The sequence below is a fragment of the Astyanax mexicanus genome, chromosome 23 (assembly GCF_023375975.1).
Source record: "Astyanax mexicanus isolate ESR-SI-001 chromosome 23, AstMex3_surface, whole genome shotgun sequence".
Classification (NCBI taxonomy): domain Eukaryota; kingdom Metazoa; phylum Chordata; class Actinopteri; order Characiformes; family Acestrorhamphidae; genus Astyanax; species Astyanax mexicanus.
In genome coordinates, this window is record NC_064430.1 from 30207087 (window position 1) to 30233082 (window position 25996).

At 40.6% G+C, this 25996-nt stretch overlaps 1 protein-coding gene across 2 annotated transcripts; it reads left to right on the forward strand.

Annotated features, from left to right (window-relative positions):
• The first annotated feature begins 1278 nt into the window (after nt 1-1278).
• sord (sorbitol dehydrogenase) lies at nt 1279-24287 on the forward strand. Of its 2 annotated transcripts, XM_007231462.4 has the most exons (9): nt 1281-1404; nt 1520-1553; nt 2865-3029; nt 6084-6243; nt 7507-7625; nt 11067-11132; nt 17340-17518; nt 18437-18558; nt 18713-19109. In XM_007231462.4, the coding sequence occupies exons 1-9, from the start codon at nt 1351-1353 to the stop codon at nt 18876-18878; spliced, it is 1065 nt and encodes a 354-aa protein (XP_007231524.2). In that variant the 5' UTR covers nt 1281-1350; the 3' UTR covers nt 18879-19109. The 2 variants fall into 2 exon arrangements, with proteins under 2 accessions (XP_049327005.1, XP_007231524.2); XM_049471048.1 differs by lacking the exons at nt 7507-7625; nt 11067-11132; nt 17340-17518; nt 18437-18558; nt 18713-19109 and adding an exon at nt 23801-24287 and having other exon boundaries at nt 1279-1404.
• Nucleotides 24288-25996: the final 1709 nt, after the last annotated feature.

The window sequence follows — 25996 nt, forward strand, 5'->3', positions numbered from 1 at the left end:
GTATGAGTTTCCACTGCTTGAGGATTAGCTCATAATAGCCTCATAGGTCTATAATTTTTTATTTCTTTTCAATGTGTTATTTTATGTATTTTACTGAATTGTAAGTCCTGATTCCAGTAAACTAATATACTACAGTAAAATTATTTAAACTGTATTACAAGCACAAAACTGTAACCAGGGTGTACGATACGTTAAATCTACTGTAAAAAAAAAAAAAAGTTCATCCACATGTGCTATTATAAAATATGCTGACAATAAATACCAGAGTCTATCAACATATCAGTAATTTTATTAGTGCCCTAATGGGTAACATATTAGGGTCAAACTCCTTTATTAATCAGTTAATCAGTCCGGTGGAAAAAACACATGGCCAGCTTACATTGGTCAAGTGGGAAATATATAAATGTGAATTTATATATTTAATCTTTGACTAATTATATGTTGACAGATCATTTTGATGGTTCCTTTTGCTCAATCAGTAAATCAGGAATATCATTCTTACTAGAGAACTTCTGGGTTCTGTCAGACACTAGAGGGCGCTCCCGAGCAATTTTAAAATAATTCATATGGATTTGTGGGGAGTAATTGAGCAGAATTATAGTTTATAAATGTTTATAAATGTTTATACTAAAAAAAAATACTTGTTTCCTCAACACAGAACAATATTGAATGTTTCGGTTCTGCATGCATAATTTTGAAAGCTTTTAAACATTAAACAATATAAAATTTATATTGTCTCTAAAAATAAAAAAGCTTTTAAAACAGTGGAGATATGCATTTTCCGAAGCTCAGTTTATTTCTGTTCACCCTTTTACAATATATATATTTAATTATTTATTTTACAATATAAATTTTATTGATTTATTTTATAATATACTTTTTTCAATTTATTTTAAAATATGTATTTTTAATTTATTCTTAAATATACATGTTTCACTTTTTTACATTATGCATTTTTTCACTTTGCTTTTTACAATATACATTTTTTTTACATTATACTGTGTACAGTTTTCACCTTTATTTTTAAAATATACTTTTTTTTTAAAAAGTCAGTTACTTTGTCAGTTTCCTGCTAATATTTGTACCGTTTCTGGTTATTCTCTGTAATGTTTTCTGGCAAACAGAAAAAAGAACTGGGGGTGTTTTAAAACCTGTGACTGGTAATGTACATTGTTGACGCATGTGCTGTACCAACCCCGTCTGGACGCGGTTTAGGACAGTGTGCGCGGTGGGTGCGCAGCGTTGATCCCCTTGAGTGCGCTGAGCAGGGCCAGAGCCCCGCCCCCTTCAGTGCTGTAGTGTTTGTGCAGTGCGTAGTTATCTCTCAGACTGAACAGATCCTGCAGAAACATGGACACAGATAACCTCTCCGTGGTTCTGCACGCTAAAGGAGACCTCAGGCTGGTAGGAGTTTCACTGCACTGCAGTCAGCACTGCTGGAATATTCAGATCACAGTCTGTAGATCAGTAGAATTATTAATTACTGAGTAATTAATTACTGTAATGTGTGTTATTGCAGGAACAGCGTCCCATACCCGAGCCTGGACCCAATGGTATGAACTGTATGATTCTATGCTGCATTAATAACTGCCTGCTGAGCTGAATTTAGAGGTGGATTTTAATTTTCTGTCCTGGGTCACCCACCTCTAGTGCTGATCTCCTCCTGTTTCTGTGTCTCAGTACTGATTCACTGCTGATCTTTGCCCTCTCTTCTGAGTGTTACATAAGACCATGTTTGTGCTTTTCTGTTATTGAAGTCATTCAGACTATAAAAGAACGCAACATAAATCATGTAGTAACTTAAAAGATGTTCTTCAGCTTAAATCCACTTGTTCTTGTTCTTTGTAAAATACAGTAGGTATCTGAGTTGTTTATGATGCTGCATATGAAACTGTTCCTCAACCTCCATTGTCTGCAGTAGCTAGAAAAAAATAATATATTCAGAAAAGCGAGTCGATCAGGAAAAGCACACGTGTCTACATCAACCCGTGAATTAGTATTCATGGCCTCGCCCACCTTGGCTCAGGACCGCCCACAGACAGCGCTAAAACCGGGCTGCAGCAGAGCAGACACTGTCTCGTTAGCTAAGGAGGAGCTTACAGCTCTGTTTACACCAACTAGTTAACGTTCGCTATCTTGTGTAAGTAGCTATAAGTTTAAGTCGGATCTCCGGTGGATTCCCCGTTTTACAGAGACCTTAAATAAACACTAGGAAAGCTAGTCATTCTTCCATCTGACCTTATTTTTTCAGCACATACTGTTGCTGAACCTAGACCTCACCAACTGCAGCATCAACCCTACACCATAGTTAAATCCAGGTGTCGATTTTTATTTTTTTTGCAGGGCAGTGTACATGTTTACAACTTTATTATATAAGCACAATAATAGTGTAAGTAATTGTGTGTTTAAGTATGTATACTAAGATGCGCTGTGTTATCCTGTTGGTCACTATTGTTGCCGTCAACATGTTTACTCATTCTACAGCCAAACTAAACAATTAGTCAAGTAATTGCAAATACAAATATCATGAATAGACACTTTGAATATCTTATCTTTATAATAAAAAAAGCTTTCCTAGCCTTTTCTTTTAGATGCTTGTACTGTCATTTACTTCTTTTTAATGGTATGGTGCAACCAGGGTTTAAACAGCTCTGGTCATGTGACAGTTTACACTAGACATGTGATGTTAGACCCGCTTCACTAAGGCCTTTTATTTTGTCAATACTAGGATTTGGTTGAAATGCACTGATTTATCGTTTAGTAATATTTTTAAAGCGTTATAATTGAACATGTTTAATGGTCACCATTGTGACGATTGGGTTTAAATGGGTTAACTGTGTTGCTGGTTGTTTTACTGACTGCAGAGGTTCTGCTGCAGATGCACTCTGTGGGAATCTGTGGCTCTGATGTGCACTACTGGCAGAATGGACGGATTGGAGATTTTGTGGTGAAGAAGCCGATGGTGCTGGGCCATGAGGCTGCAGGACGTGTGTTCAAAGTGGGACCTGGAGTGACCCACCTCAAACCAGGCCAGTAAAATTCAGAATTCTGGATCTGGATCAAACCATGCATGAACAGCCACATTCCAACCTACAGGAGAACTGCATTTTCTACAGTGGTGGAGCTTCATCCAGTATTTTTGAGATGGGTTAGAGTGTTAGATATTATTATTATTGATGCACTGAATAGGGGTGGGACAGAATAGTGATGTGGCGATATATCGCATAGGGATGGGAAGCACAGGGCATCTCGCAATAAAATATTATCACGATGCGTTGCCCATGATAACAATGAATATCAAAATACTGTGAACTACTATGTATAATACAAGACAATTCTCTATGATGCTTCTTGGCGTCTGTGTTACAAAAGAGGATACAATACTCCAAAATAAGCAAATACCTAATACCATCATGCATTCTTGGTGTCAGTTTCACGGAATTTAACAACCAATATTCTTCAGTGCAGGTTTACTTATTTATTTAATTATAGCGCCACCACGTAGAGTAATGAAGCAGTACCTTTAGGAAGTCAGATTGGGAGTTTAGAGCAACTGTTTCTATAACAATATTGATATTTGACCATGGATATCAATAATATATCAAAAACAACATAATGTTTAGGGCTGTGATGTGGCTAGGACTTATATGTATCAATATGTATCAACATAGAAGGGTTACAATTCAACATATTGCAATATATTACAATTGTTTAAATCATAAATTAGTAAAAACTGTCATAGACTTAAAAAACACTATTAAATTACTGGTAATAAAATCTGAATAAAATTAAAAATTACTTTTATCCGATCAGAACAGTAGGATCAAACAACAGTGTTTAAGTGGGTGGATTTTTGGGCGCAGAGTGGTCCTGTGGTCTAAAGCGCTGCCACTATGAGCAGGAGGTCACCCGTTCAAACCCCCGCTCATGCAGCCTTGCCATCCTTGGCCCTGCTCCCTCCGGGTGGGTAGATGGCGCTCTGTCCCCACATCACTAAAGGGTGATGTCTGCAGCAAAGGGCGTCTGTGAGCTGATGTATCAGAACCGAGTCGCTGCGCTTTCCTCCGAGCGTTAGCGCTGTGATGCTGCTCAGTAATGCTGCATCAGCAGCAGCTCAAAAAGAAGTGGTGTCTGACTTCACATGTATCGGAGGAAGCATGTGCTAGTCTTCACCCTCCTGGTTTGTTGGGGCATTACTAGTGATAGGGGGAGTCCTAATGAGTGGGTTGGGTAATTGGCCGTGTAAATTGGGAAGAAAATGGGAAAAAATTAGAAATAAAATTATAAAATAAAAAATAAAATAAAAAGTGGGTGGATTTTAAAGACAAAACTAAATGAACCACTTCTGACACCAATCTTTTCATGTAAACTATTAATAAAAAAAAATATTGTGTTATTGACAATAGATACAGAATTGTGATACAACAATCAAAATAAGACAGAATAATTGATACCAAGTAATAATAGTAAAAATGTTTTTAATGACATAATTAAATAACTATCATGGATTGAGGTGTTTTTTTGTAAATGCAGCAAAACTAACCAAACGTTATTTGAAAAATTATGATGGCCAAACAATGAAATGTTTCATTTTGTTTGGTTTTGGTTTGGGACAAAAATAGAAATTTTAGTGCATCCCTACTAATAATCCAATATCAGCAAATGACTTTACTGTGATGCAATTAATCTTCATAGCAGTGTTTCAGCATCCACTGTAAAGTCAATCTAGAAGATAAGTTTTTATATATTTTATAATATTTTAACTATTTTATAATTACTTAGTGTTTTGTACCTATATTTAGTGTGTTAACCTGCTAATGTAATGTTTTTTTGTGTATTGAAAACACTTCATAAGAAATCTGTCATGATAACAAATTGTTGGGCAATATATTGTCCCAGGCATAATTGTGATTTAAATGATCTTATTATCAATTTATGGCCATTTTATGCCACTGATATAATGATTATATTATTGCATGATAACCTATTTGCAGTCTTAAAGTACAGTGACCTTTTTAATATTAAGAATGTTTAGACATTGGAATTGGAAAATAAGGAAATGTTTAAATATTATAAATACATATGGGGTTGCTTTCCTAAACTATATTTTTCTTTCTTTTTTAAAAAGCTGGCTAGTCCAAGACTAGGCTTAATTCTTGTCTGAAAATGCATGTAAAAAGAAACCACTGCTTTTAAAGTATGTTTACATATCTACTGTATTTTTCTGCACTATTAGGCGCACTTAAAATCCTTTTTTTCCAAAAATTCAGTGCGCCTTTTAATCTGGTGCATTTTATGTATGAATTCTATCAGTCAGGTTGTAAGAAGCAGTTAAGCCCCTCCGCTGAAGTACAGAGTTATAGAGGCTATTCAGTAAAGTTTCTCCAGCACAGAGACTGGAGCAGTGTTAGCATTAGCCTCTCACCACAGCACAAGTTTTTTCGCCGTTCAGAGGCGAGAATATCGGACTGTAGTGTGGGTGTTTACCGTGGTAAAACAAGCTATGTGGGATGAACCGCTAGCTAATGGTGCCCTGGCTTACCAGAACACTCAGGGTATCTCAGTGTAGCGCTGTCGGTGGCATTTACTAGCACTAAGCACTGCTACTTGCGGCTAACGCTACTGCTATCCATGGCTAGCGCTGCTGCTAATTTAAGGTTACTGTAAATAAACGGAAGCACTTTACTCACCCAAGTAAACAGTTTTTAGGAGATAAATCTGTGTAGATTAACATCCAGCGCTTGTTTGACTTAAAAAATAAATGTTTATTTATTTATTTATTTTATTTTTTTAAAATACTTATAATCTGGTACACCTTATGTATAAAAACAGACCAGAAAACTGATGTTCATTAATAGTGTGCCTTATAGTTCATAAAATACAGTACTTTTTTCTGTTGTTGGGCACTTCTTGCTAAATAAACCTAATGGGTAATATGATTGAGGTTAGCAAAATTTATTGGGGTCATTTCCATATATTGCACAAGAAGCTGATGATGTAATTATTGTGAAAGATAACCCCAAACATGTAATATTTGTAATTCACATTTTATTGTGTCCTTTTTCTGTTCATATCACCTACAGGAGACAGGGTAGCTATAGAACCCGGAGCGCCACGCGATATGGATGAGTTCTGTAAATCTGGTCGTTATAATCTCTCACCTACCATATTCTTCTGTGCCACGCCCCCGGATGACGGGAACCTCAGTAGATATTACATTCACAACGCCAACTTCTGCTACAAGTCAGTATACCAGTGGTGGTGATCTACTGCTGTACTGCATATACACTGACCTTCGAAAAGTCAAGGGATTAGTATTGTAACAAGGGTGTCCCATCACTTTTGCCATGTCCCTTTTGAAGCAAAAGAATGCTGCACTGAGTTGTGTCTTCTGCACTTAATGTGGATGTGATTTCTGCCAGAGATGCTTTAGTGTCTTTACTTTCTTTTTTTTTATACTATTTCAAATTACCCAAACCACTCATTAGGACTCCTCCTATCACAAGTTATGCCCCAACACCAGAAGAAGGAAGACTAGCACATGCCTCCGCTGATACATGCGAAGTCAGACTCCGCCTCAGACCCCAGTTTTCGAACTGCTGCTGATTCAGCATTACCAAGTAGCATCACAGCGCACTTGGAGGAAAGAGTAGCTACTCGGTTTTGATACATCAGCTCACAGACGCCTTGTGCTGATCTACATCACCCTTTGTAGTGATGCGGGGAGAGAGAGCACCATCTACTGTACACACCCAGAAAGAGCAAGGCCAATTGTGCTCTCTCAGTGCTCTGGCAGCTGATGGCAAGCTACATAAACAGGATTCGCACCCCCAATCTCCTGATCATAGCCGCTGGACCACTCGAAACCCCCGCTTTAGTGTCTTTTCACATGGACAATTAGGCCTCACATCTTATACAGGTGTGGGTGTTCCCAAACTGTCATTTGAGGTATTACTTCTTGATCAATTTACACACTGCTGTCCCATGACTTTTGGCATGCCAGACCCCAAAAATCCAATAATCTACTCGTGCTTTATTGCTTCTTCTACACTGTTTATTATTTCCATTACAGATTTGGCTGGGAAGCACAGGGCATCTCACTAAACTATATTATCACAATACATTGCCCACCAGAACAATGATATCAGAATACTGTAATTCTGCGATACTCAATATATCACAATACAATTCTCTACAATACTTTACAGCCTCTGTGTTACTGAAGCAGATAAAATACTCCTAAATAAGCAAATACCAGCAATTATGGATTAATTGGGATTTATTGGTACAACTTCACAGCAGGTTTACTCTATTTGTTTGATTTAGCGCCACCATGTGAAGTAATGAAGCAGTAACTTTAGTAGGTCAGTGGTAAGATTGGGGGGCTTGTCTTAGGAAGTTTAGGGCTCATATGTTTCAATAAAAATACCCATATTTAACGTTTTACAAACAAATATATGATATTCTTTATCACAATATGGTTATTTTGTCCCACCCCTGTTCCAGACTTCCTGATAATGTGAGTTATGAGGAAGGGGCGCTGATTGAGCCGCTGTCTGTGGGGATCCACGCCTGCAGGAGAGCCGGCGTCACTCTGGGCAGCTCTGTGCTCGTCTGTGGAGCAGGTCAGCAACTACTAATGATCTTTCAGCCTTTATTACAGCATATTTAACTGTGTTCAGTATGGGGTAGTCCTGATTTCAAGGGTAAAGTCAAGAGGCTTTTATTGTCATTTTATCTGAGAACAAATACAGCTGCTCAATGAAATTATGCTCCTTCAGAACTGGGTGCAAAATGGAACAACAGTACAATATAGACAATATAAAGTACAACAAATTGTACAACATAAAATTAGAGCACTACAAAAATACAATAAATACAGGTGCTGGTCAACGAATTAGAATAATTTGAAATAGTGCAATCATGAAATTCTTTGAATGCATTTTTTGTGCAGAAAGCAAATCAGGTGTTCACCGCACCTGTCCTACTCGTTAGACTAATCACAGAACTCGTTACCTGGAAAAAAATTTGCTCAGCTGAGCTTTCCAAAAGGCCCATTTAGGCCATTTAACTGTGACACTGTTGTTTTATTGAATTAGAATAATGGAGAAACCGTTTCATTGAATTAGAATAAATGCTCGAATTTTTGTTTTCTGTGAAGAGTGTTCACTGTGCAGTATAAAGTCAGGGTTGAGTAGAATTTCTAAGTTGTAAAATCAATCATGGGTAAGCAGCTCGACCTCTCAACCGGAATAGTGGCTCAAATTCAAGCCCTTCGCCAACAAGGCTTGACCCAAACTAAAATTGCTGAGCAGCTCGGCATCAGCCAGTCTTCCGTCTGCAAAGCTCTCAAGAAAAACTGCAGCAAGCGCACCAACTGTTCCGGCGTCCGAAAAACTTCTGCTCGCGACAACAAGCAGCTGAGAAAGATCGCAGTCAGCAACCGGTTCAAGTCCACTTCCGAGCTCACCGACTTGTGGAACAAGCAGACCGGCGCTGACGTCTCCAGATCAACCACTTACCGTCGTCTGCACGAACTCGGCTTCAAATCTCGCGTTCCAGCAGTAAAACCGATGCTGAACAAGAAACAAATGGAGAAACGGCTGAAGTGGGCCAAAGAACACGGCGAGTGGACTGCTGAAGACTGGCAGAAAGTGGTCTTCAGTGACGAATCACGCTTCTGCATCTCCTTCGGTGACCAAGGTCCTCGTGTCTGGCGTCGTGGTGGCAAAACCTACAACCACGAGTGCGTGAAAAGATCCGTCAAGTTTCCCCAGAGCGTTATGGTCTGGGGATGCATGTCCGCTCGAGGTGTAGGGAAACTCTGCTTCCTCAAGAAGACTGTCAATGCTGCCGTATATCAAGATGTTCTGGAAACGTTCCTGATTCCGACTGTTGAGGAACAGTTTGGCGAAGAAGACTTCATATTTCAACAGGATCTTGCACCGGCTCATGTGGCAAAGTCGACCAAAGATTGGTTCACTAAAAACAGCTTGAAGTTTTGGCATGGCCGGCCAACTCGCCTGACCTCAATGTCATTGAAAACCTTTGGGCCATCGTCAAGCAGAAAATTCGTGACAGAAAGCCTACTACGCTGGACCAACTGAAGCAGAACATCGCCACTGCCTGGGAAGCTGTGAGTGCGGAAACTTGCGACAAGCTGCTCAAATCGATGCCGCGGAGACTTCAGGCAATCATACAAGCCAAGGGGGCAGCCACAAAATACTGAGAAAGTGATGATTGTAATTATAATAAAAATTATTCTAATTCAATGAAACGGTTTCTCCATTATTCTAATTCAATAAAACAACAGTGTCACAGTTAAATGGCCTAAATGGGCCTTTTGGAAAGCTCAGCTGAGCAAATTTTTTTCCAGGTAACGAGTTCTGTGATTAGTCTAACGAGTAGGACAGGTGCGGTGAACACCTGATTTGCTTTCTGCACAAAAAATGCATTCAAAGAATTTCATGATTGCACTATTTCAAATTATTCTAATTCGTTGACCAGCACCTGTACAGCAGATATGAGACAATTTTACAGACAGGACAGTGCAGTACTGACACGGTACAATCTAAATCTGCTGCTAACCTTGGCTATCATTGCTGGAGCAGCATTAGCATTACCCGCGCTAAGCGCTAGCTCTTTAGAGGTGAGTATTATCGGCCTGTAGTCTGCTGTTAACCTCGACTATCACTGCTGGAGCAGCATTAGCATTACCCGCGCTAAGCGCTAGCTCTTTAGAGGTGAGTATTATCGGCCTGTAGTCTGCTGTTAACCTCGACTATCACTGCTGGAGCAGCATTAGCATTACCCGCGCTAAGCGCTAGCTCTTTAGAGGTGAGTATTATCGGTCTGTAGTCTGCTGCTGACCTCGGCTATCATTGCTGGAGCAGCATTAGCATTACACACGATTAGCGCTAGCCCTTTAGAGGTGAGTAGTATCAGCCTGTAGTCTGCTGCAAACCTTGGCTATCACTGCTGGAGCAGCATTAGCATTACACACGATTAGCGCTAGCCCTTTAGAGGTGAGTAGTATCAGCCTGTAGTCTGCTGCAAACCTTGGCTATCACTGCTGGATCAGCATAAGCATTACCCGGGCTTAGCGCTAGCTCTTTAGAGGTGAGTATTATCGGCCTGTAGTCTGCTGCTAACCTCGGCTATCACTGCTGGAGCAGCATTAGCATTACACACGATTAGCGCTAGCCCTTTAGAGGTGAGTAGTATCAGCCTGTAGTCTGCTGCAAACCTTGGCTATCACTGCTGGAGCAGCATAAGCATTACCCGGGCTTAGCGCTAGCTCTTTAGAGGTGAGTATTATCGGCCTGTAGTCTGCTGCTAACCTCGGCTATCACTGCTGGAGCAGCATTAGCATTACACACGCTTAGTGCTAGCTCTTTAGAGGTGAATATATTGGACTGTAGTCTGCGCTTTTACCGTGTTAAAACAAGCTACGTGGGATGAACCAGTAGCTAATGTTGCATAATGCACATTATAATGCTGGTGCCTTATGTATGAAAACAGACCAGAAAACAGACGTTCATTTATGGTGCGCCTTATAACACTTACAAGTAAATACTGTACTTAAAACTACTTTATTTTAGAGATATAGTATGCTTTTGGAAAACTGCTGTTTTTAAAGTTGTTCTCTAAGATTAATCATTATCTCTACATTTTAACTATAGAGGTCATAAATCACCTTAAAGCCTCAAAACCCAGAAATACTCAAAAGTAATATTTTTATAGAGCAGATCAGTGTATAATTAGTGTGTATATAGCCAAAGATTTTATGGAGTTTTAGGATTTTTTAGGTTATACTTTTAGCATACCACCCAGTCACACTAAAAACACATATCTCCAAAAAAAAAAAAAAACTTTCAATAGAACTTAATTTAAAAATATTTTATTTAAAGTTGTCTTAAAGCATTGCTATTGTTCCATTCATCTTAAAATCAAATTCTAACAAAGGAAAAGATTAAAACATGGTTTTTAATGAGTGACAGTGGTGATATGTATTTTGCCTGCTGCAGTTTAATAATCCTCATTAATACTGTGTTGTAATCTGACAGGGCCGATTGGGCTGGTCACTCTGTTGGCAGCTAAAGCCATGGGTGCATCTCAGGTGATAATAAGTGGTAAGTATGTACAGTGTCATGGTGTTTCCTGATATTACTGTATACATTAAAGGCTTTACCAGTTTAGCAGAATTTGTTGTACTCAGAATTTGATTAGTATTTTAATTATAAATGTAAATGTTAATTCAGAGCAAAATTATTAATTCTTTTAGCTTTAAAGCTTAGTAGGTTTTGAAGAATTATAAGAGAAATTTGGGTTTTCCAAAATGTTTGTAATAGTAAGTACTCCATAACTTTGTAGCTAAGAACATTAAAAAATACGATAGAAAATTGAAAGAGTTTTCTGACCTTCTACGAGAAGTGGGTTAAGCATAGAGGCAGGTGGGGTGGTAGGTGGAAAGGAGTTGCTGACCTGTGTGTGTGGGTGGAGCAAGGTCACATCAGTGAGAGGGCTGAGGATACACCAAGGAAAGATGAGGTGCTTGAGTGAAGGAGTGCAGGGGCCCCGCATTGAACAATACTTTGAACAGAATTGTTTGAGTCAGTCGGCTGAAGTCCAGCGGCAGGTTACGTGCCACAGTCCGCAGGATATCAATACCTTTGATACTAGGGAGGCTAACTCAAGTACAGAAGGAGTGGAGGATGAAGGAGGTGTTGATAGGTCAAAGGCCAAGGGAAAGCAGATGGGTAGGGAGAAAGGAATCGGTCAAAGATCCAAAGTTAAATGGCCAGGCACAGGAGACAAGATGGCATGGAGGAGTATTAATGATGATTTGAAAGGTATGTTGGAGGGTTTGAAGGGAACAGCAGAGAGTAAATTGAATAGGCTAGGTAAAGTTATTTATGATTATGGAATGGCAAGATTTGGTGTTGTGCAGAGGAACGTAAAGTGTCAAGATGTAGGTAGAAATAGTAAAACTGGTTAAGGAATCAAGGTTACTCAGAAAGAAGTGGAAGAAGGGGAATGAGGCAGAAAGAGAGGGCATTGAGTTATTGCAGGAGGAGTTGAAAAGTAAGTTGGTGAAATTGCGGAGAGCAGAGGCTATGAGGAAAAGGAGGAAGAAGAAGGAGCGTGCTAGGATAGAGTTCTTTAGAGATCCATTTAGGTTTGTTAAGAGTCTGTTTAGTAAGGAGAAATCAGGAAGTCTAAAGGTCGGAAAGAGGGAGTTGGAGGAGCACTTTCAGAATGTTTACACAGAGAAGGAAAGGTCTAGCGACCTGGACCTACCAGAAGACATGCCGCCGTTAGGTGATGTAGAGTGGAAGATGGATGTTAACCCCCCTAGGTGGAGTGAGGTTCAGGAGGTGGTGAAGGCTGCAAAGGCAGGTTCTGCCCCAGGGCCAAATGGGGTTCCATATAGATTATATAAAAGTGCACCAGATGTTTTGAAGTTTCCATGGAATGGAATGGAATGTAAATGTAATGGCTGTAGTGTGGAAGAAGGGGATTATTCCAAAGGAGTGGTGCAGAGCAGGTGGTGTTCTTATCCCAAAAGAAAAGGATTCTGTGGCTATTGATCAGTTCCGTCCCATAAGCTTGTTGAATGTGGAGGGTAAGATCTTCTTTAGTGTGGTTGCACGTAGACTAGCAACATACCTGAAAAGAAATAATTTAATTGATACGTCTGTACAAAAGGCAGGAATTTCAGGTTTTTCTGGTTGCATAGAGCATAATAGTATGATTTGGCATCAGATTCAAACAGCAAGAGCCGAGAAAAAGGATCTACATGTGGTGTTTTTAGATCTGGCTAATGCTTTTGGTTCGGTACCGCATGCATTGTTGTGGAAGGCATTCGAATTTTTTAGGGTTCCAGAAGAGATTTCAAGGTTAGTTAAAGCCTATTTTGAAGACATACAGTTTTGCTTTAGTGTAGGGGAGTGTGTCACATCTTGGCAACGACTGGAAATAGGTATAATGGCAGGTTGTACAATTTCACCTCTAGCGTTTACGATGGCAATGGAGGTGATTATTAGGGCTTCTAAGTGGGTCGTAGGCGGGGAGAGGCTGCATGATGGCACCCGGCTCCCACCAGTTAGGGCATTTATGGACGATATGACAACATTAACGACCACGGTGCCATGTACCCGGCGACTGCTAGGGAAGTTAAATGATAATCTTAGGCTGGCTAGGATGAAAGTTAAACCGAGCAAGTCTAGGAGTGTATCAATCATTAAAGGGAAGTTAATACAAGAAAGGTTTATGATGGAGGGAGAAGTCATACCATCTATATTGGAAAAGTCAGTTAAGAGTTTAGGTAGGTGGTATACTGCAGCACTGAATGATAAAGAGCAGGTAGAAGGGTTGAGGACAGAAATGGTGGAGGCCATTAATAGAATTGATAATTCTTTTCTGCCAGGTAAATTAAAATTGTGGTGTCTGCAGTTTGGTTTGTTGCCTCGTCTAAGGTGGCCACTAACAGTTTATGATATTCCGATTTCTGAGGTTGAGAGGTTAGAAAGGGTTATGAACAAGACTATAAGGACATGGTTGGGGGTGCCGCATTGCCTTAGTAGTGTGGCGTGGTGTGGGAGAGGGATGCTGGAACTGCCATTGACGAGCTTGGTTGAGGAGTTCAAATGTGCTAAGGTAGGACGTGAAATGCAGTTGTTAGGGTCAAAAGACGGGCTGGTTAAAGCAACAGCACCAGTGACTAGGTCTGGGAGAAAGTGGAATGCTCGAGAAGCTACTCAAGCCGCAAGGAGGGCACTGGAGCACAGGGATGTTGTGGGGCAGGTGCAAAATGGGAGGGCAGGATTAGGTTTAGGTGATTCTTGGAAAGCATTCGGCAAGGCCACATCACCAGAGAAAAGGCGTATGGTTACAGGGTTTATTCGTGAGCAGGAGGAGGAAGCAAGGAGAGCAAAAGCAGCAGGGCAGAGTTAACAGGGGCAGTGGATGAGATGGGAAAGTGTAGAGAAGCGGAGAATCACCTGGTGAGAGTTATGGGGATTGGATACAGGTCGTATAAAGTTTCTTTTGGGAGCTACATATGATGTTCTGCCAACGCCACAAAACCTTGCTCAGTGGGTGGGTGAGGATCCAAGTTGTAAGCTATGTGCAGGAAGTGGCACGCTGAAGCACATTTTGTCGGCATGTAAGGTGAGTCTATCCCAGGGGCGCTACACATAATCAGGTACTTAGATCTCTTGCAGGTGCACTTGATAAGAAATGGTTAGAAGGTAATAACATGCCCGTGGTAGGTTGCAGTAAGGATATCAAGTTTGTGCGTGAGGGGCAGCATAGTGGAGAAACAGCACAGTGCTTGAAAACTGCTGGGAAGTGGGCTGATGCACGAGATTGGAAGTTGTTAGTGGATGTAGGTAGTAAACTGCAGATCCCGGAGTGCATTCTGGTTACAACCTTGAGGCCGGATGTAGCATTGTACTCTGAAAGTAAGCAGATAGTGTATTTTATAGAGCTGACTGTTCCGTTTGAAGACGAGGTAGATGGAGCTTATGAAAGGAAATGGCTGAAGTATACAGACTTGGTGGCTGAGGTAAGAGAGCGTGGTTGGCAAGCGTATATTAGACCGGTGGTGGTAGGTACTAGAGGCTTTGTTGCGAAGTCTGCCACAAGACTGCTGTCTGAATTCGGAATTGGAGGTTGTGTGCTAAGGACAGTAGTGAAGGAGTTGTCAGATGTAGCTGAAAGATCTAGTCAGTGGTTGTGGTTCAGAAGGGCTGAGGCTACGTGGGGAAGGGAATGAGTTTGTGCTTCTACAGCAAGCTTGGAGGGGGGTGGGTCTGGGACGCCAGACTTCACCGTTGAGCCTTCTGGAGGTGTCGTGGGCCTAATTCAGCGAAACACTGACGAAGGAAGGTGCCTGCCTGATGACCCCTGAGAAGAGCTTGCACTGAAGTCTGTGTTAGAGTTTGGATGAAGGGGATTGGTGTGGTCCTGCTGTTCTTGTAGTAATTTGTCTCATGAGTTTTTGCAGACGTCTGAGTACTTGGCAGTTGTGGCACGGACCATGAACATAGTTCGCTATGCTTCTGGATTCTTGTTGAGCCAGTATCGGATGGTAGTGGTTGCTGTGTTCTCCTCACTTATAATGTCATTTATTGTGTGTGATTGTGCTTAGGTAAGTGTGTTGTTGCCATAGGTTAAGGAAGTGAGCTTAGATTAAGGAGGGATTCTGTTTGTTCATAGGTTATTTTTCGGTAGGTCTGGATACTTGGCAGTTGAGGCAATGGACCATGAACATAGTGTTAGGCTGTGCTTCTGCATCCTTGTTGAGCCAGTATCAGATTGTGGTGGTTTTGGCTATTGTTGTTAGTTGAGTGAGTAGTAGATCCTGGCTGGGCCCTATGCATAACCCCAGCTGTTAGGTGCAGGATTTGTCAATTTCCTGTATTATAGTACTATTACAATTACTTTTAACTCACTAAAAACTACCATGAAGTTCCAACAGTGTACAGTTCCAACAAAATATTCCTTTAGAAAACTCAGGGTTTATGGATGTAAATATATTCTGTACATTCAACGGCAAATAAACTAATCTACTATCTTGAATTATGCTAGTAGTATTAAACAGATTTTAGTGTGATGTAGTGGATAAAGTTACATCCTCCCTCTACTAAGTCAGTGTTTTATTTTAATACAGTTTATTTTGACCTATAGCCTGCTGCTAACCCTTGCACTGCTGGAGCAGCATTAGCATTAGCCACCAACCACGCTAAGCTCTAGCTCGTTTGACGTTCAGAAGCGAGTATATCGGCCTATAGCCTGCTGCTAACCCCAGCTAGCACTGCTGGAGCAGCGTTAGCATTAGCTGCTAACTGCATTAAGCTCTAGCTCTTTTGACGTTCAGAAGCGAGTATATCGGCCTATAGCCTGCTGCTAACCCCAGCTAGCACTGCTGGAGCAGCGTTAGCATTAGCTGCTAACTGCGTTAAGCTCTAGCTCTTTTGACGTTTAGAAGCAAGTATTATTGGCCTATGTCATGCTTCTGACCCTGGCTAGCACTGCTGAGGCAGCATAAGCATTAGCCGCCAACCACGCTAAGGGCTACCTCTTTTGCTGTTCTGAGGTGAGTATTTTGGCCTATCGTCTGCTGCTAACCCTTGCTAGCACTGCTGAAGCATTAGCTAGCATTAGCCGCTAACTGCGTTAAGCTCTAGCTTTTTGGACGTTTAGAAGCAAGTACTATTGGCCTCGCTTCCCAGCACTGCTGGGGCAGCATTAGCATTAGCCGCCAACCACGCTAAGGGCTACCTTTTTTGCTGTTCCGAGGCGAGTATTTTGGTCTGTAGCCTGCTGCTAACCCTTGCTAGCACTGCTAAAGCATTAGCTAGCATTAGCTGCTGACTAGACCCTGGCTAGCACTGCTGGGGCAGCATTAGCATTAGCTGGCAACCACGCTAAGCGCTAGCTCTTTTGCTGTTCCCTAAGGGAGTATTATCGGCCTGAAAGCTGCTGCTAACCACAGCTAGCACTGCTGGAGCAGCATTAGCATTAGCCACCAACCACGCTAAGGGCTAGCTCTTTTGCTATACCGAGGCAAGTATTTTGGCCTATAGCCTGCTGCTAACCCTTGTTAGCACTGCTAAAGCATTAGCTAGCATTAGCGGCTAACTGCATTAAGCTCTAGATTTTTTGACGTTTAGAAGCGAGTACTATTGGCCTTGCTTCCCAGCACTGCTGGGGCAGCATTAGCATTAGCCGCCAACCACGCTTAGGGCTTGCTCTTTTGCTGTTCCGAGGCGAGTATTTTGGCCTATAGCCTGCGGCTAACCCTTGCTGGCACTGCTAATGCAGCATTAGCATTACCCGCCAACCACATTATGCTCTAGCTTTTTTAACGTTCAGAAGCGAGTATTATTGGCCTGTTGCCTGCTGCTAACCCTTGCTAGCACTGCTGGAGCAGCATTAGCATTAACCACGCTAAGTGTTAGCTCTTCAGAGGGGAGTATATTGGACTGTATTGTACGAGTTTACCGTGTTAAAACAAGCTACGTGAGACAAACTGGTAGCTAACATTACATAATGCGCCTTATAATCCGAATCCGGGGCGCCTTACGCATGAAAATAGACAGGAAAATAGACAATAATTGATAGTGCCTGTAATTATACGGTCCGCCTTATAGTGCGAAAATTACGGTACTAAAAACTACATTATTTTGGAGATTTTAGTGTGAAAAATAACTATAGAGGCTATAAACCACCTTAAAGCCGCAAAACCCAGCAACAGTCAATAATATCAGTGTATTTGTAACTCCAGCTTGTTTCCAGTCATTAACTGAGTGTGTGTGTGTGTGTGTGCTGAGATCTTTCTGCTGACAGGTTGGCTAAAGCGAAGGAGTTAGGTGCTGATTTCCTGCTTCCTGTAAAGAGAGAGGATACTGCACAGGAAATGGCTAAACGAGTGGAGGGGATTCTGGGAGGAATGCCTCACATCAGTATAGAGTGCACCGGAGCAGAGAGCTGCATTCAGACAGCTATTTACGTAAGTCTCTTTAAAATCACATGAGCAGCTCTTCACTTCCTGTAGTGCAGTTTTTACATAGCATTTACAGTACCAGTCAAACGTTTGAGAACACCTTCTCATTCAGTGTTTTTCTTTTATTTCTTTATTTAATTTATTCTTTACTTTGTAGATTAATATTAAAGACATAAAAACAATTAAGGGGCACATTAAAACATTAAAAAAGTGTTAGTCCTCCACATTAATCCCCTGATCTAAACCTGATGAACTGAGATGGTGATTTGAGGTGATTTAATTGGGATGAGCTGGAGCTTCACAGCGTGAAGGAAAAGCAGCAACTATTGTTCAGCACCTCCAGAAACTCCTTCCTTCAAGATGCTGAGAAAACTATTCCAGGTGATTCTCCCTCATGAAGACACTGAGATTAAAATACCAAGAGTGTGCAGATCTGTCCTCAAAGATAAATGTGATACTTAAAAGAATCTAAAGTATAAAACAGATTCTGTTTGTTTAACACTTTTTGTTTAAAGGTCTCATTTCATATTTTTTTCATTCATTTTAAAATGTCTAGTTGTGGTCTTTAGTATAAATAAATACTAGGGGTGTGACGAGACACTAATATCACGAGATAAGAAGAGACACGATACTGGGATTTCTGTTTAGCCCTGCTTTAGATCACTGAATGAGCGGTCTCTGAAGAAAGACTTTGAAGAAAGGTTTTGGCTCTTGCTCATGAATATTCCTACATGCAAATATATCACATCTGATTGGCTAATGGAGAACAGCAGAGAACCCCTACCTGCCCCCTGTAATTATTGAACTACAAAGTGTCCTATATGCTTAGTGGAGTTGATCGGATGGACAACGTCTGGAAACAAAATATATGATATGTGTTTGGGTATGTGTGTGTGTGTGTGTGTGTGTGTGTGTTGTGTTCAGGCCACTCGCTCTGGGGGAGTAGTGGTGTTGGTGGGGCTTGGAGCTGAGATGGCCACAGTGCCAATCCTCAACGCAGCAGTGAGAGAAGTGGACATCAGGGGCGTGTTCCGCTACTGTAACACGTACGTCTCTAACACTCAGGATCTAGAGTTACAGAGCCTTTTATTACTGTTGTGTTTACTGTTGAATTTAAACATGATCATTTATTAAGCATGCTTACTGCTGCTGTTGATGATGATGATGATAGTAATGTATGTATTTTTTTTTGTTTGCCAGGTGGCCTGTGGCTATTGCTATGTTGGCATCTAAGCGGGTCAACGTGATGCCCCTGGTCACCCACCGCTTCCCACTGGAGCAGGCTGTGCAGGCTTTTGAGACGTCGAGACAGGGCCTTGGTGTCAAAGTCATGCTGAAATGTGACAAAAACGACCAGAACCCATAAGACCAGAACTATTCACTAATGATCACAGGGACTACAGTGTCCAAACTGCAGCAGAAACAGTTAATCTCCACAATCCATAAAACCATTCTGATGTTTTTTTAAAAATAGTTTTTTAATTACTGCATAAACAGATTATATTTGCAGCTATGATAATGATGAAAATCCTAATAACATTTTGTAATTGCTTCCTTTTGCACTAATTGAAGTATTAAAGAAAATTCTATTTAGGAAGTGTGTGTCGCTGCAGTTTTACTGTGTTTTAAACCTTCTGCATTGTTTTACACGTTAGAAGCGAACTCTCCTGATATGAACTCCCCATGGTTAATATTTACAGTAAACACTGCGGTGTGTCTGTGTGTGTGCGTTGCTCTGTCCAGGATGTGTCCCTGCCTCTTATTCAGTGTTTAGTTAGACTTCCTTAATAACAACTATAGAAAACTGACTGAAATTAAATACTGTATTTAAGCAAAGGTAAGTACAATATTTAACAAGCTGTAAGGTTATTTTAACCACCAGGGGGCGATAAATAACCATTTAGTTAAACAATTTTATATTAGTGCTTAGTAAGTAATATTAACTTCTTTAAATAAAGAGGAGAAAACCTCAGGAGGAATCAAGACTGAAGAAGAAAACATATTTTTACGGGCTGTTTGTGCAAAAAATAAAAAACAAAATCTCGAAAAGTTTAAATAAAGAATGTACAATATGGAATAATAATATATAACCTGAAAAAGTGCCTAAAAAAGTGTTTCAACAAACTATAATACTTTAGATGCTCTTATCTGGGGTGCTGTTAACTTGTGGTTAACTCGTGCACTTTCCTTCCTGGGACGGTCCTGATGATACCCAGTTTCATCCTGGGGTTTTGGATGAAAGTTTTTGCCATAATCTGGATTAGAACATTACTCAAATAGAGATATTCCTTGTATACCTGTAACTCTACCTCTTCACTACTTTACAACTGATGCTCTCAAACACTTTATTAAGAGACAAGAAATTCAAGTAATTAACTCTTGATGAGTTCAGCACAGCTGTTAACTGAAAGCCTGAATTCCAGGTGACTCTACCTCATAAAGCTGACTGAGAAAATCCAACCAAGGTGAGCAAAACTGTCTACTCTAAACAAGAGATGCTTTTTTTGTTCATTAAATGATCCCATGTGTTTTTCTTCATAGTTTGTATGACTTTAATATAAAACTACATAAAGAAAAAAAATGTGTACAGTGTATTAAAGTGGCAGAAAAAAGGTTCAATAAAAAGTGCTCCAATAATTACAATATTTTCCATAATATTTAAAAGTATTTACTATGGCGTAGTCCTGTGTGTTTTTTTATTCGCTAAGGTAATAATGACTGCTATAACATTAAACTGGTCACTGGCAGGTTTTGTATGTGCTCAGCATAGATAGATAGATAAATACATACATACTTTGGGCAGTGTGCCAAATCCTGCTGGAGAATGAGATCTGTATCTCTATAAATGTCAGCAGAGGGAAGTATAATGTGCTGTAACACCTTTCAGGAAAACGCTGCACTGACTTTGAACTTGAAATAACACCAGCAGATTACATCAAACATCCCAAGTAGCAAACATTTATTTTAGGGAGGTACCCCCGGACATGGAATATATATGCAATCATCAGTTAGTCCCCTGTGGGCAATGCTAAAATCACCATTACAAACTGTACAGCAGGCAAGACTTTCATTGTTTTTTTCTCTTACTTATACTAGACATGGATATATACTTTAGCAGACAAACCAAGTCTCCCTGAAGCTGTGGGAGTCTCCCGCATTTCAGTAGTGGCTCCCTGATGCCCACGAGTCACATATAATCTCCCGGAACCAGTGCCCCAAACGCGCACACAGGCCACAGACTTTTTGTCTCTAATCCAGTGTGGGAAGGAGAGAGAGAAAACAGAGAGGGTTCTGATTGGCCTGTTCTCTGCAAAGAGTCTGTGAGACAGCCAATCAGTTTTTAGTGTGGGCGGGCAGTGTTTTTCCCCCCTCCCGGAAGGGATTTGTTCAGTGAGTGAGAGAAAGCAGATCATGGCGGAGGCAGGGAAAGCAGAGGCAGGGCCTTCCAAAAAGGAAAAATATAAAACTCATTTCACCTCTGAATACTCTAAATTATATCCATGTCTGATAAAATAAAGAACAATGAAAGTGTTGCCCGCTGTACAGTTTGTAACAGCGATTTTAGCATTGCTCACGGGGGACTTAATGATTGCAGAAGGCATGTTGAGGTGAGTTAATGTAAGAAATATATATTAACTTAGCTCAATTAGTTGGAGAGAGTCTAAGTATGCGCTGATGGCCAACATTAAAAGAGCAAAATCCTTGTTTAAATACAAAAAAAATAAGTTTACAGAGATGGATAATATAGTAATTTTATTGTTTCTTTATTGTTTAATCGCTTGGTGTAGCCTGCCAAATAAAGAAAACAAAATAATAAGTAACAGACAAGGCAAGAAAATTCTATTTTATGAAAAGTTTTCGGTTAACGTTAGCTCAAATGCTAGCTGCCTTGATAACCCAGCTGTCCACGGACCAATGCTGCACTCAAATGTTCAAATTACTTAAAATGCCTGTCGCTACTATGCTAGTTGCCGTGATTACCTGGCTATGGTTAATGAACTTTACTGAAGCTCAGTGATTACCTGTTACCAGAAAAAAAAAAAAAAAAAACAGATCATAATTTCCCATGGATGCAGCACACTGTTTGTATGCTGTTGTGTTCTATACCTGGCAGCCTGGGTGTAGAAATGGGACTGGGGGAATGCAGAAGCCCAAATATACCAGTTCTTCAACTTAACATGTTTTCTTAATATCTGAGGATATATTCTGACTATGTTATGGTTTATTACAGAAAATATAATCCTTAAATATTTAATTATTGCCATTTCACTGCAGGAACAGCGTCCCATACCAGAACCTGGACCAAACGGTATGGGCCACCATGCATTACATGACTTTCCTGGGTACCTGCACATTTACACAGATTAATATTTAGTATTTCATATGTATTTACTATTCATTATGGCTGTAGAAGTACTGATTCAGATGCACTCTGTGGGAATCTGCGGATCTGATGTGCATCTCTGGCAGGATGGACGGGCTGGTTGCTCGGTTGGGAAGAAGCCGATGGTTTTGGGGCACGAGGGCTCTGGCCGTGTGCTCAGAGTGGGCAGTGGGGTCACCCACCTCCAGCCAGGTCAGTGAACCCTCAGTCTTCTGGGAAATATCACTACAGATTCGTAGGAGTGATTTGTGATTCTCATCTGAGTTTGTCCTTTTGTCCTGTTTCTGTCTCCCACAGGAGACAGGGAGGCTATTGAACCTGCTGTGCCCTCTGAAATGGACGAGTGTGTCAAATCTGGCCGATACCACCTGTCTCCCAACATATTCTTCTACTTCTGCTACAGGTCAGTATTCATATGTACAGTGGGGTTTGGGCTTATTTGGGACACTAATAAGTCCATAAATAAAATATTATATACGTTGCAAAACTCAAGGGTGGTCCTGACATTTAACCCCTGGTAGGTTGCAATTTCTCACAAAACGTATGGAGAGTCAGATTTGGACATTATGAATAAATCAGACTCATTCTGACTCATACACTGCTCTATTCAACTTTTTGACTCAATTTGATATATATTAACTCATATGCTTCAAGGCCCTGCATGTCCAGGTTTTGTTAAAAATATAGCTCTATTCAGAAGATAGATTTAGAAGTGTGAATGCATAAGATAATTGTCAGAAATGCCCGATCAGTACTTACATATCTATAAAACAATACTCACTGTAGAAGTTTTTTAAAGAGGGCATGTTATGCAAAACTCGAAAGAAAAATGGCTCCCTCATTCTGATGTCAGTTAGCCAGCAGACTTCATCCGAAGGAGGGATCTGTACCAGAGGCGATTGCTCTAAGACTGCAAGGGAAGCTCAGCTTACCCTAAAATGTCAAAAAACAAGTGATCAAATATAAACTGTTATATATAACGGCTTTTGTCTCACTTATTTCAGCAGCTTTACTGTGCTTTAAACAGTGCGGACACTGAGCGCCCACAGAGCTCAATAGTGAAGCAAAGAGTGCAGCGAAACGAGACGAGTCATTGGATAAATGCTGGGCTTTGTCCCGCCCATCGGACGCTCAGCGTCTCTGGGGGTCTATGGGGCTATTAGCTATGGGGTCTATGGGGCTATTAGCTTCTGCATGATGATTGGATGATCTGTCTGAGGCCGATTCCCTTTTTGATTGACAGCGAAATAAGCGAATCAGCGATCTTTTGATGTAAACATCCGTGCATTTAATTTTTATTCTGTTCTGAGTTGAACCGGAGACTTTCCTAATCCTTATAGCGGCATTTTCTTTATTAAAAACGACTAGCGACAAATCCAGCTTCTATTTCTGTTTTTTTTTGTAGCTGCTTGTGTTTGGAGACTGACTTCTATCACATTTTCTGACTTCTATCGCAGTTTCTCTCCAGCGGGTGCTGCTGAGCCACTTCACCGTCACAAAGCACTCACAGGCGGACACACTGGGTAGAATTTACGTATAAATAAACTGGCAAATTTTAAGACGTAGGCCAAAATTGAGCTTCCCCTCCTTGAAAGACCAGCATCCGCCACTGATCTGTACCTACTGTCTGTGACATGACAGCAGTTGACTCAAATAATGTGTTTTGTGCTTCTATCGCAGTCAACATAAACTAGCTTTTTCAAACAAAGAAAATCACCTCCTTCGCTGTCCACTTTGGAGTGTGTTGCCTAAAAAAACAAGCATGCTTGTGTACCTCAAACAAGTGGGTGTACAGTTGTAGTCAAACACTGTGTGTCTGAGTAAGACACTGTGGTTAATATTCATTTTCGTTTTTTTGTTTTTGTCATTTTGTTATCGTAATTTCTTTATTGTTTCTGTTCCAGACTGCCTGATAATGTGAGTTATGAGGAAGGGGCGCTGATTGAGCCGCTGTCTGTGGGGATCCACGCCTGCAGGAGAGCCGGCGTCACTCTGGGCAGCTCGGTGCTCGTCTGTAAAGCAGGTCAGGAAGTACTGAAGCCTTTTGTACAGCACATATTCGGAGCATTATTAGCCTTCATATTGTGTGTTGTTGGATATATACTCTGTGTTAGAGTTATTAGCATATACAATGCAAAAATGCACAATATATACTGTTTTAGCACCGTTATTGCACTGTGCATATGCACACTAGTGACACTGCAAATTGTGCAATATCGTTTGCAAAGTATTTTATGCCATGTGAGGTTTAGTGAAATCTGGTGGCATTCCCTGTATTTTTTTTTTATGTCACAGTATACAATCACAGATAATGAAACTGAAACAAATTGGACAAATTGCTGGCGCATCTGTGACCAAGACAGCAAGTCTTTGTGATGCATCAAGAGCCACAGTATCCAGGGTAATGTCAGCATACCACCAAGAAGAACGACACGAAGAAGTTTTAAGAGTTCAGAAATCAATATTTGGTGGAATAACCCTGGTTTTTAATCACAGTTTTCATGCATCTTGGCAAGTCTTCCTCCACCAGTCTTACACACTGCTTTTGGATAACTTTATGCTGCTTTACTCCTGGTGCAATAATTCAAGCACTTCAGTTCAGTTTGGTTTGATGGCTTGTGATCATCCATCTTCCTCTTGATTATATTCCAGAGGTTTTCAATTTAGTAAAATCAAAGAACTCATCATTTTTAAGTGGTGTCTCATTTTTTTCCAGAGCTGTATATTCCAATATTGATATTTTGTCCCACCCCTAATCCACAATCAGTTTCTCTCCTGGTGGTACGGAGAGTTCTTCTTCCTTTCACACACATAAATGAATTCATCTGTTAACTATTAGCCCTTGAGTTGAGTTAATTGTTGAGGCAGTGGTTCTCAACCGTTGGTTTATGGAGTTTTTTTACTGAATGTTTCCTACAGTACTTTCCTGTTTGGTATTTTGTGCTTGGTTTGTTTTTCACTGCTGATGACGTCACACCTATCGCTGGATCCATTTGTGATCAATCCAAAGAATGTGTTTAAAATGTGTTTGCACTAATCTATAAGTGATTCTTTATTTATAACTCCCAGAAGTTGAATTATTACACCTAAATTTAAAGTTGACTAAATATAGGCTACACTTAAAAGTTATGCTACTTGAGTTCACAGTCTGTGAGTGGCTTAGTGGTTAAATCACTAAGTTATACATTACAGGCGTGCGGGTTCATTACATTACATTACATTACATTTCATTTGGCAGACGCTTTTGTCCAAAGCGACTTACAATAATGAAGTACAAAAGTAATAGGAATTTAGATAACCCATTATTAGATAGGGCTTAAGGGAGGTCGAAGGGAAATAAAGGGATAGAGAAGTGAAGGAGGGGAAGAAGGAAATAGGGTTAGAAGTAGTTAGTGTGTTAGAGGTGTTAGGAGAGTAAGAGCTCTTTGAAGAGCTCTGTCTTCAGGAGTTTATTAAAGATAGTGAGAGATTCTCCTGATCTGGTAGTGGAAGGTAGTTTGTTCCATCATTGAGGAACTCTGTATGAGAACAGTCTGGATTGCTTTGTGTGAATGTTTGGTAAAGCGAGGCGACGTTCATTGGAGGAGCGCAGCGGCCGGGAGGTAGCGTAAGTCTTCAGGAGCGAGTGCAGGTAGGAAGGAGCCTGTTCTGTCATCACCTTGTAGGCGATTGTACGAGTTTTGAATTTGATGCGAGCAGCAACTGGTAGCCAGTGGAGCTCAATGAGCAGCGGGGTGACATGTGCCCGTTTTGGCTGGTTGAAGACCAGACGTGCTGCTGCATTCTGGATCATTTCAGTACCTGGATCATTTCAGTACTCAGCTCCACTAAACGGCTGCTGCATTTGGACTCTTGAGTCCCTATCCCTCTCTGCTTTAGAAGAGCTGTAGTTCAGAATTTTATATTAAAAAAAAGACAGCTCCAAAAGCAGTGTGTAAAACTGATGGAGAGCATGCTGAGACACATGCAAATTGTGATTAAAAACAGGGTCATTCCACCAAATATTGATTTCTGAACTCTTAAAACTTTATGAATCTGAACTTGTTTTCTTTGCATTATTTGAGGTCTGAAAGCTCTACAACATTTGTTTGTTGTTTCAG

Bases quoted from the DNA above. Each gene is read 5' to 3' on its own strand.
- sord (XM_007231462.4), top strand. From the start codon at position 1,351: ATGGACACAGATAACCTCTCCGTGGTTCTGCACGCTAAAGGAGACCTC. The intron at 6,244-7,506 runs GTCAGTATACCA...CCCCTGTTCCAG, and splicing joins AACGCCAACTTCTGCTACAA to ACTTCCTGATAATGTGAGTT. The intron at 11,133-17,339 runs GTAAGTATGTAC...GTGTGTGCTGAG, and splicing joins ATCTCAGGTGATAATAAGTG to ATCTTTCTGCTGACAGGTTG.